General features: G+C 33.8%; 1 protein-coding gene across 1 annotated transcript in view; it reads left to right on the top strand.

The window, feature by feature from the left end:
• LOC137616585 (organic cation transporter protein-like) overlaps positions 1-6,847 on the top strand; it is a 30,115-nt gene extending 23,268 nt beyond the window's left edge. Inside the window, exons 8-13 of the mRNA XM_068346470.1 lie at positions 44-191; positions 663-754; positions 2,183-2,442; positions 5,176-5,354; positions 6,179-6,327; positions 6,693-6,847. Of these exons, the coding sequence (XP_068202571.1) occupies positions 44-191; positions 663-754; positions 2,183-2,442; positions 5,176-5,354; positions 6,179-6,327; positions 6,693-6,765 (901 nt within the window). The 3' untranslated portion in view covers positions 6,766-6,847. The remainder of the gene's footprint in view (positions 1-43; positions 192-662; positions 755-2,182; positions 2,443-5,175; positions 5,355-6,178; positions 6,328-6,692) is intronic.
• Positions 6,848-12,587: the final 5,740 nt, after the last annotated feature.

Here is a 12,587-nt window from a genome sequence, read left to right as displayed (position 1 = left end):
CTAGGCATTTTTCAATTAACTCTTGGTCATCCCCAATTGCAAGGTTTGTTGATGAATCTCCTCGCTGGCTGATACTGAAGGGTTTCCACGAGCAAGCATTGAAGGTGCTTCAGAGAGCAGCTCGTCTGAACAAAGCCACCCTACCACCTGAAGAAGAACTACGTTCCTTAATGAAACTGATGCAGACTGAAGTAAGACCTTTCATACTGGTTACACCTCATTAGGGTGTATAGAACAAAGATTGCCTGTTAAACAGGTATTAAAGAAATCTTTGAAAAATTAAAATTTTCCGTGTATTGCATTTACATTCTCATATAGATTGTGAAATATCTGCCTACTGAACAAGGATTACCTCTCAAATGGGTAGTAAAGAAATGTTTGAATTTTTTTGAAGTATTGATTAACATTCGTATATAGGTTATAAAACATTTGAACTCTATTTGTTAGAATCAAAAGTGATACTGAAAGCTATGGGTATCATAATAACAAACACGACAGGAGATTTGTTAACCTCAAAGACATGAAACAGTTATGTACTGTATATATATTTTGGGGGGTCGTATAGGTAAATGGGTAAGGTGTTGCAGAATTTCGTATCCTTTTGGAAAATTGAGCTAAAATTAATTTTGCAATATCATTTGGCCATTTTCTGTTACTTACAGAGTAACCAGTACAAAAGGCAGCCACAACCTGGTAATTCACAATTTATGAAGTTGTTGATGATGATGAGAGATCAGATATATATTCTGTTTCGGTAAGTTACCCTAAAGCCAGTTTTTTTATAGCATGTTTCCTTCTTGTAGAAATACGATTACTTTATATTCAGTTTATACTAAACAGTAGAAAAGATGTTTTCGCATATTTTCACAGAATTCTATGTTGAGAAAATTAGCCGAGTGGACATTAAAGGGATTTCGACATCACATGAACATGGTCTCACAATGGAGGAATTTATAAATCTACGCCAATAAGGCAAGATGAGGTTGTATGATCAGTTACGTTCCCTGAATTTATCAGTAAGAATTTCTATTATGGTCAAATTTAATTTGTTATCAAGTGAAGCATGGGCTACCTAAGCCATGTTTCTTTGTATAATTAGTTCAATTAATTTCAGACTAGTGTACACGACCCGCCAAAAAGGACGGCTAAATATTTAGATAGATAAGCACATACACGGACACGGACACCCACACGCACATACACGCAATCCCCTTTCATCAGGGTATTAATACTTCCCTTCGCCCCTACCGAGGTACAGGGACAGCTGGGAGCGATCATATATATATATATATATATATATATATATATATATATATATATATTATATATATATATATATATATATGTATATATATGTATATATATATATATATATATATGTGTGTATATATATACATGTATATATATACATATATATATATACATATATATACAGATTTACAGATATATATACATTATATATATACATACATATATATATATATATGTATATCTATATATATTTATATATATACATATGTATATGTATATCTATCTATATAAATATATAGATATAAATATATATATATATATATATATATATATATATATATATATCGTTATATATATATATATATATATATGAATATATATATATATATATATATATATATATATATATATATATGTATATATATATGTATATATATACATATATCTATATTTATCTATCTATCTCCATATATATATATATATATATATATATATATATATATATATATATATATACAGTTATTTCTTGAAGATTGTAGAGTAATGTATTTCTACAAAGCTACCATGATGTCACCTTAGGTACTTGTAAGGAAGAGCTATATAGTTTCAATAATAATATTTTCGCTATATTATTAAATAATAAATCATAATTTTTGTTGTTTACAGGGAAAATTATTTCAGCTCATTTATAAGTAAATCGGTAAAATAAGTAATAATTTGCGGTGAAAATGAGTGCAATATTCGAAGAAAACAGCCGTTTTTCTGTAGGAAAAAACTTTTTTTTAGTAGGAAAGCTTTCCCCGTCTGTAACTATAATAAAACCAGTTAATCTTTCTTAAACAGGACCCCGGTAATGAGAGGTTTATAATTAAATCTTCCCAAAATAGGACCCCGTTAATGAGACGTTTATAACTAAATCTTCCTAAAACAGGACCCCGGTAATGAGACGTATCACCCTGTGCTTATACTGCTTATTTTTGGTCTGCGGCACAGTCTATTACGGGCTGTCGATAAGCGGTGGTAACTTTGGAACGGACCCATTTGCTTACATAGCTCTCTGCGGCATCATGGAAATCCCTGGTAGTACTGTTACCCTACCCATGATCAACACCCTAGGGCGAAAGCGCTCTAACGTCATTTGCTTTCTGCTGACGGGTGTGTCCCTTCTGCTTCTCACGTGTGTTCCAAAGGGTAAGTTATTCTTTACTGCAGTGAATAGAAATAATTTATTATGGAATATTAATTCCTATATCCCTTTACTATCAGGAGTATGTTAAGAAAGTGGGGACTAAACAAGGTTATTTTTTATGGTAGTAATACTGCTAATTGACAGTTATATTCTTAGAAACCTTCAAGTGATCAAAACCCAGGTATTTGTATTTTGCATATTTCATCACTGAGATATAAGTAAAATTAATGTATGGTGCAACTTATGGAAATGAAGATGAGCCATAACAATTATCGAAATCAAAAGAATTTTATTATGTATACTCAAAATAACCGTGAGTTCCATGGAAGTAATTTTTTGTTGCCTAGCACGGCTTGTTGCTGCAAACATTACAAATACAAATTCAGGGTTTATAACAAAAACATTTCTGGTAATCGGCAGCAGCTTTGGAATGACAGGGTCGCGCCCTTGTGAGGAAGGAGGCAGAGGGAAACGACAGTCATCCATATCTATGAGAAAGCAAACATTAAATCCTGACTCATACATAAAGTGGAGATTAGTTATTGGGGAGGCCATTACCACATGTGACTGACTACTTACAAATTTTCTTACCATTAACATTTGGTAGCATATCTCTTAGCAGTAGTCATGAATCCCTGTAAGTAATAGCACAACTGAGGGTGAGAGGCATCATCCAGTGGGTGTTACGGGTATTGGTTGGTGCAGGGACGTAGGTTGGCATTGGTGGGTGGTAGATGACTTCATCGCTGCCTAAGCTTCTCGTTTAGTGGGCATCAATGCCTTCAAACATTCACTTCAACTTCAGTCGGTATTGTATGGCTGTCCCCTTTTTCAGGAGTGGAGTTGTCGATGGATTTCTCTTGGGGCTTGTAAGTTTGATGGCAGGGAGTAAATTTTTCCACAACATGACATAGGTGCTAGAGATTGTCGGAGAAGGTTGAAGAAATAAATAAAATCGGTAGGGACAACCAACAGGTCACCATACACCATTCCAGCTGCCAAGACATCTAGGCCATCATTAGGAGTGGTCATCAATCCCAGGAGGACCCAGGGAAGCTGAGTAAACCAGTTGGAAACATTGCAGCAGAACATCAAGGTTGCTTTGAAGGTGCTATGAAAACATTAAACCATTCCGTTAGCGGTAGGGTTGTAGGTGGTTGTCTGATGTAAGGTGATGTCCAGGAGATTTGCTAATGATGTCCACAATTAAGAGATGAAAGTGGTACCCCTGTCAAAAGTAATATGCTCAGGGATACCAAATTTCGCTATCCACCGTGAGAGTAAGGTGAATGTACACGAGGCAGATGTTCAAGTTTGCTTGGAGATGGCTTCAAGCCATCAAGTAGAGCAGTCAGTGACAGTGAACAGGTAATTTCGTTTTCAGTAGCTGTGCAGTAGATCGTCACAAGGGCTGTGGGAGGGCTTGGATGAAATCAAACACCAGTCAGTGCATAGGGACATGTATTCATGGTTGTGGCCTACCAATACTGACGACCCAAAGGAGGGGGTCGTTGGAGTCGTCGAGTGTTATGTTTTCCCAATGAAGGGATGAGCAGGATGTCCTGCATGCTTGGTACTCTGGATCTTTTCGTTGGGCTTCTGCTAAGGAATCGTAATCCAATCCCAGGTGAATGAGGGCCAATGTGTTTCTTGACAGAGTATCAGCGACGGGATTGATTTTCCAAAGGACGTGTTGAAGGGTGCAGTTATATTCAGTCACGGCAGAGAGATGTCGGCATTGATGAACGTACCAGGCGTCAGTCTGTGAAATGGTGTGCTCTAGAGACATGGGGTCTGTGTGAATAACGAAGGGTGTACCTTCTAAGAAGAAGTGAAGGTGACGGACTACCATATGCACCGCTAGCAATTCGCGGTCGAAGGTACAGTAGCCGGATTCCATCCTAGACAGTTTTCTACTGAAGAAGGCCAATGGGCGCGGCAAACCATTAACCACCTGGTCAAGTATTCCACCATTAGTGACGTCGCTTTCATCGGTGGAGAGGAGAGGGCCACATGGCATGGTATTTAACTGTAAAAACATCAAAATTTGAGTGATGAATATTTTCAAGCGAAGGAGAACCTCACATGTTATAAACAAAACAGTGCAAGAGGTCTGGTTGTTCATCTAATGAACTTGCTTTTTAATAGATGATATATATATATATATACATATATATATATATATATATATATATGTGTGTGTGTGTGTGTGTGTGTGTATTGTATGTAATTATACATATATGCATGTATATATACAGATATGTATACTAAATACATATATTTGTGCAAGTGTCTATGCATATGACTATACGAGCGTAATTGTTTGATAATATTTGTATATTTCCTGTTGGTGTAGCATGCTTGTCAATGAAGGCAAAAATGTCCCGCTAAATTAGAAAAGACGGACAACTAGAAAGACGATAATGTAGATGCTCTTTACTACCTACCATTGTTACGTAAGAATCCTACATAATATTCAAACCATTCTTTCTTATAACAAACAATTAGAAATAAGGCTCCTTATGGTCGAACATAATTCTTCCAGTTAAGGAACATTTTTTTTCCAAGATTGTTTATTTCACTTTACTGGATTAGGTTTAAATAATCAACACTACATTTTCATTTATATGTATAAAAGAGGAATCAGTCCATCTGGTTATGCAAACCATCCAGAGGTTTTATTATTTTGCAATTAGCTTTTTTGAAGATGTAACCATAATTGATTTTTTGAACAGGTTGGGTTGCGACAGCAATGGCGCTAATTGGTAAGATGACTATATCTGGGGCATACCAGATCGTCTACCTTCACGCAACGGAACTTTTCCCAACCGAGGTTCGAGTCCGAGGACTTGGGACTTGCGCAATGGTCTCCAAAACTGGATCGATCATTGTTCCTTACATCATAAACGCTCTTGTGAGTCATCTTCAACTGATCTTCACAACTATGTTTTCTGTTGTTTACAAATCATAACAACTTTCTTTTAACAATGGTTAACTTTTACATTTCATGTTCTTCTCTGACAGTCTCAGTGATTTCTACGAGATTTAATTGTAAATAGTAACCTTTTATATTAGGCGAATAATAGTGTTTATCTCTCTCTGTCTCTCTCTCTCTCTCTCTCTCTCTCTCTCTCTCTCTCTCTCTCTCTCTCTCTCTCTCTCTCTCTCTCTCTGTTCTTAGAACCTTTTTACCTTCCCATCATACTTAATAATCACACCTAAAGTGTTCTTAAAACTATCATTCCCACCTCCAAACATATTGATTACATTATGAAGATTTCTCTATATCTTTTCACAGCAACTGGAATCCATAAAATGCTCTTTAATAACCCGAATTCTGATATTTCTATCATTCACACTCCTATCTACTCTCCTGTGCAAGTCCTTGAAAGAAAGATACAGCCTTTGTTGTCATTAACCCCATGGAATTTTCCAGGATTTCTTAGTATTAATGGGAATTAGTTCAACCCCTAAGATAAATTTCTAGACTGCCGTAAAAATAGAGATAACCGGAATATCGTAAAGTTAAGAAATAATTGGTATTCCGAATTTCGGGAATACCAAAAGGAACTGTGTTATGTATAATTGGTCCGCAGTGAAAAAGGTTTCTGGTAACTGGAAGCTGGGTGTTAGAGAAATGAATAATAAAAAAAAACACACATATTAGGAAGGTTCAATAAAATTTTCCTCGTAAAAACCTACATAATAATAATTGTTACTCTTGTCCTTTTATTACAGGGTGCTATATACTGGTGGGGTCCTTCAGTACTGTGTGGAGGTATATCCATTGTGGCATGTATGGTATATTCTTTGGTACCTGAAACCCTGGGAATGGCTCTTCCTAATACCGTGGCTGACCTGGAGAAGGTGGAAGAAAAGAAGAAAAGGTATTTCCTATAAACATTCGTAAAACTAGTTTTGAAGACATAAAGAATATATGTATATATATATATATATATATATATATATATATATATATATATATATACATATATATATATATATATATATATATATATATATACTGTATATATTATATTTTATATTTTTATATATATATATATATTATATTTTATATTTTACATATATATATATATATATATATATATATATATATACACAGAGAGAGAGAGAGAGAGAGAGAGAGAGAGAGAGAGAGAGAGAGAGAGAGAGAGAGAGAGAGAGAGAGAGAGAATAGAATTTAGTAACTTACTCCATATAATTATTTCACTCTTATCTAATCTTCTTGCAGGAAGGATCTCGCTCATGACATAGAAGAAGTTACAGCAATGACTCCAGATAAGATTATATCTCTATCCACATGATTCGCTTTGCCATAAAACATTATATCTACCACTCCATCTACCTTGAATTGTGTGACTAGTCATTCGATCAAATATCAATGATACAAACAAAGAAAAGGATTTAATAAAGTAAGTAAAAGAGACGAAATCATCTATGCACTTTTTATAGACACCTTTAAAAAGAGCAATTACATACAATGAGCAGTGAGGTGTTTGAAAGAAAGCTTGATTACTTTTGTTAGTGGAATGTGATGAGCACATAGCATCAGTATTCTCACAAGTTGACAGAATATTTTTCGTGAAATATTTTCATTACGTTAACGTGGGATCTTCCTCTACGACGTGATGAAGAAGGGATAGGAGACTTAATGTCGATCTTTGGACTCTGTCAAAAACACCGAGTGTTTCATAAACATACCCTGTTTATCATTCTCAAAACTAACATATGTAAAATTTAAGGCATATTTCAAATTCTTATGGAATTCTTATTTCTTAATTTCAAAAGAACTGAAACGATCAATATTTTACTACACGTATGAAGGGGTAAAGTGTATCTGTACTGACTGACTTTAATTTTAGATTATTTTTTTAATATGGAATCCTTAAAAGAAACAATAAACATAGTATATGTCACAATTCCACAAAGGGGGTTCCCTACAAATGATTGCAAATCTATGAAAGTTGGAAATTTCCGCATGCCCAGTTCATGGATACTGCATAAAGCCACTTCTGAATTCTAAACACATAGCATAACTAACTATGGCAACAATCTGATTTTCAGATTCAAGAAACCTTAAAGAGGGGGAATAGAAAAAGTCCCTTAGTGCATACACACAAACAAAGGAGATATAATGTGGAACTGATTCAACTTGGACTGTAGGCTAATACTGACATATGTAACATAGTTAACAAGTAATATTAGTTGAAATAGACAATATTTAAGAAAAAGGATATGAAGGTTCAGTAAAACAATATCCTATACTCACAGAGAAAGCTTGAATTCACCTAGCGCCACTAGCAATATATGCCAAAATTATACTCACCTGCTTAACTCTACTTACCAGGAATATCCCAAAGCCATGATTATTTTACTGTTGTTTAACACATAATTATTCAAATGAAAAGAGCAAAGGTATGAGTGGATACTACCTGATCTAATTTCTGTTACACCAATTTACAGCAATAATGAAAAGCAAGATAAATTAAACGGCTTATTCAAATCACGACGCTTAAAATTGATAATTGGAGAAATGTTTATCAAAATTTTACAACACAAATTAATACTTTATGAAAATAGTATGCGAAATGAACACACGAGGTTAGAATTTAAAACTAAATAGAACAAATAACCTTTCACTAAACTAAGGTGTACTGTGAGGTCAGACAAGTGGTCAGTGACCTGTGACTTAAATAACATCAATAAGAAAAGACATAAAGTTACATATCCGGAACGTGTAATGCTATAACGATATCATACTTCAAGTAAATTGATAACTTGTTTAAAAGGGGAATGGCAATTGATTGGGTTAACTCACATGCCCTTTTCTAGGTGCTCACGTCCAGAGAATGGCAGTCTTCAAATCTGCCTTTTGGCCGTGTCTAAAAATATTGTCTTAAGATGAAGTCAATGCTTTTTTCCAGCTCAATCCTAGCCTCAATCTGCCTTCTAACTGGGCCCGCTGGTTCCTCAATAACGTCTCGAATATCACAAGGCTCTTTGGAATCTGGTCCCTTGCTGTTGCTGGATCCATTGACAGTAAAAGGGGACATGCTGGTATGGGACGAACGGAGTGTGATGTCAAAACACGACAAAGTAATTATCACATCTATCGGTTCCTTAAAGTTAATGGCAAGTTGGACAGGGCTTAGATGGGGACCGTCGTTGCCAAATTAAGTATTCCCACTCCGGTTGTATGGTATATGCAGCCAGCAAAAAGCATGCAACAAAAATCTAATTGGTTTATGATAATCTATTTTGCCAATCATTAAATGCCCTCCTAATTTCCTTGAGTCTAACCACGATGAAATTAAACGTTTCATCTAAACGTGGCAGTAAAATTTACAGCACTGCCAGTTCGTATCTCATGTGTTAAGCAGGCCTCAGGGCATACACGTGGAATGACCCTTGCTTCGACTAAACCTCTTTGCCCTCGCGGGATTCAACCGTGGCTAAGTCGCAAACCATTATCTTAAAAAGGCAATCTACTGTATCTATTGTATTTTTAATTACTTTAGTAAATAATCTGGAATTACGTTTTTCAAACCACAGTTTAAACGGTTTATCAAAGTAAGCTTGACAAGTAATCTAAACCAGGTTAGTAACCCTTGATCTTATTGCATAACTTGTACTAAAATTTAGCCCTCTCTTTCCTTAAATCGTGCCCTACTTCCAACAGGGCCTGGGAGTCAGCAATTTGGAAATCATGGGAGATATACTGTAGAGAAATAATTAGAATTTTAATGATAAATTTATTGTTTCTATACTCACCTATTGTTTATATACATGACCACCCTCCTCCCCAAAAAGAAGGATACTGTCTTGGAGGAAAAGTATTAATCCTCTAATCCTCCTAGGATAATGTCCTCCACAACACAACCTAGGCTGAATCCTATCACTTATCGCTACAGGATTCTATTCCTTTCTACAGGGCATGTTTTAGTTGACCCGAAAGAAATTTTTTCATATTCCTTTTTTTTTTTTTTTTACCGGAATGTGTCGATTAAAGGACTTCAGGAGAGGCAGCATGAACATCAGTGAGCACAGAAATACAAAATTTCATTATTAAAATTCTAATTACTAAACTACTTTGAGTTATTGGTAAATGGAATTAGTTCAGAGAGAAGTGTATATTGTATTATCAATTATAGGCAATTGGTAATTCGGTGTGTTTTCAAAATAGATTACGGGATTATCTGAAAGAAGGAAGCACATTTCTTTGATTTATCGTATGCTGAATTATTCATAAGGATGTATTCACCAATTAGTCGGTAAGTATCTTCTAAGCATTATTGACAACAATAAAAAAACATTTGAGACTACGAATTTATCAAGACTCCTTAGATAAATACGAAGTGAAAAGAGGTAGTTAATAAAAGAGATGATAATTAAATCTTTTTTATTTTTCTTGCACTCCATTAATAAAACATCCCTTGAGAACAGTCTTTATGTGACAGAAAATCTATTGCTAACTGCCAGTAATCAGGCCATCGTATAATAGCCGCAAACTGTTATCCTAACTATATCATCAAGGGAAAATAATTCTAAGAGTATTTTCTATATGAGGTTCGTATTACATAACAATGCATAAGGGCGGGCTTAACAGCAAGTCTTGTTAGTCCTAACGACAAAGTGGCTATGGGATGTTAAGGGGCTCTTATTACCATATGATGATGTCTCTTTATTATAACTCGGTCACATATTTTGTTTAAATAGAGATGAAGCTTCATCCTGTCCTAGGCTAAAACGATAGTTCTTTTCTTATAGGAAAGTAAATATAGGTTATCTTAAATTTTTATAGGAGTATGATTTGTGTACCTCGAGATACGATCTACCTCGAGATACAACCTACCTCGAGATACGATCTACCCCGAGATACGATCTACCTCGAGATACGATCTGTGTTCATTTTGTCAATAATTCTAGAGTAATGTATCATACATTTGGTATGCAAGTGTGTGTAGGCCATTGTGTATGTAATTGCTTTTAGATTTATCAGGCATTCGAAATTATCTTTTAGTAATTAAGTGTCTCATTTGGCAACAGTAATTTTTTTGTTTTGGTTCAAATACTGATTGTATACTTCTCGATTATGCTGTACCAACCCTGTTACAGAATGCTCATAAGTAACAGTTACAGATGGCTCTACATATTTGTGTGATTAAATAAACTCGCTTTATAAAAATAGAATATGAATCTATTTCAACACTGCTGCAACGTTATAAAAAAGTGAGTTTCCTTGATCACACAGAAATTTAAAGTCATTGGCTGCTGTTACTTACAAAAACATACACAGACACACACACACATATATATATATATGTATATATATATATATATATATATATATATATATATGTATATATATATATATATATATATATATATATATATGTATATATATATATATATATATGTGTATATATATATATATATATATATATATACTTAAGTATATATATGTATATACAGTATATGCATGCCTATATATAAATATATAAATATATATATATATATATATATATATGTATGTATATATATATAAATTATATATATATATATATATGTGTGTATTTATATATACATATATGCATATATATATATATATATATATATATATATATATATATATATATATATATATATATAGTATATATATATATATATATATATATATAGAGAGAGAGAGAGAGAGAGAGAGAGAGAGAGAGAGAGAGAGAGAGAGAGAGAGAGAGAGAGAGAGAGAGAGTCCCTCTCAGTAAAAACTTCAAAATATTTCTAGCATGTTCTTGATAACTGTAATATGTAGCCAAATAAGATTATGTCACTCTCTTCTATCATACAGATAAACTTTCTACTCACTTCTTGAGTACATTTTCCTGTTGAATCACATGAGTTTATCTGTTCATCATCGAGAAACGTGTTGCTTTGCTTGTGTTGTAACAGGGGGAAAAATATGCTTTATTTGTCCTATGGATGGCCGCCCAAGAAGTTAAAAGCTTCAAATCAATTGACAGGATCCGACAGTTGTTTAACGATTGAAGCGGAAATCAGGAAAAAAAAGATAGAAATTACAAAATCATGGAAAATTTATAGTTTGCAAATTGCTTATTTGAAAAATGTACTTTTTATATATGTTCAAAGCCTTTATAGCAAAACATGTTAAGTTTTAGACAAAATGCAACTGGAATTTTTAGTACAAATGGTTCATACAACTAACTGGTGTAGAGTTATTACAGATATTTTTCTTTTTGCCTAAACGGAAAGCGACATGAATGTATGCTAAAGGATCGTTTGAATGGAAGGTATAAGGCTTACACATTTCAAAAACAAAAACAAAGTGTGACACAAATACTCTATTCAAAATGCATAACCGGAAAATGTCATCGTGATAAAAGATCCCATATTCATGATAGGTAAACAGGCAAAAATGAATATATAATGAAGAGAAAAATTGAACTTATAGAAGACGGCCACTAACTCAGGGCCACTTACGTTAATTAATTACAGCACAACCAAACCACAGGAGTGAGTTCACAGCAATATTTTGCTATTTAGGTACTTTCAAATAACTAGCTTTCCATATTAAGTATGGAAAAAATAATAGGAATCAGGGAGGAAAGTAATGTCTACCACCTGATAGGACAACAGAAACTTTACTCGGAAGCTGAGAATCTTGAAGTCAATTTGATACAAACTATCAAGTTGCCCCTTCTACTACAGCTATGACGTCATCATAAACATTGAAATTCCTGTTTACCTATCGTTAATATGTCTTTTGTATTCTGTTTAAATGATTCAAACTGCCATGCACTTTCTATATGACAATGATTCTTTACAATGATACAAAAAAAGGTAAAACATCTGGATAACATTTAACAGGATAGACGAATAGATTGGAATTAATTGTTTCCCAACATATTTCATTTTCTGAAGAATATATGATTATCATCTCCAGTTGCTGAGAATAAGGTGAATTATTCTATACGAATATGCATAAATATACTTAACGTGACAATAGGAGCTAAAGATTTCCCTATGACACTCCCCAGTCAGGAGGCGAACAATGTAGTTGAAAAATATTTCAGACATTTCTGAACTTGTTAGTTTTATAGAAATTCTAGTC

Source organism: Palaemon carinicauda, chromosome 22, assembly GCF_036898095.1.
Source record: "Palaemon carinicauda isolate YSFRI2023 chromosome 22, ASM3689809v2, whole genome shotgun sequence".
NCBI lineage: Eukaryota > Metazoa > Arthropoda > Malacostraca > Decapoda > Palaemonidae > Palaemon > Palaemon carinicauda.
The sequence above is the reverse complement of the archived record's forward strand: the minus strand, read 5'-3'. Positions and strand labels throughout refer to the sequence as shown.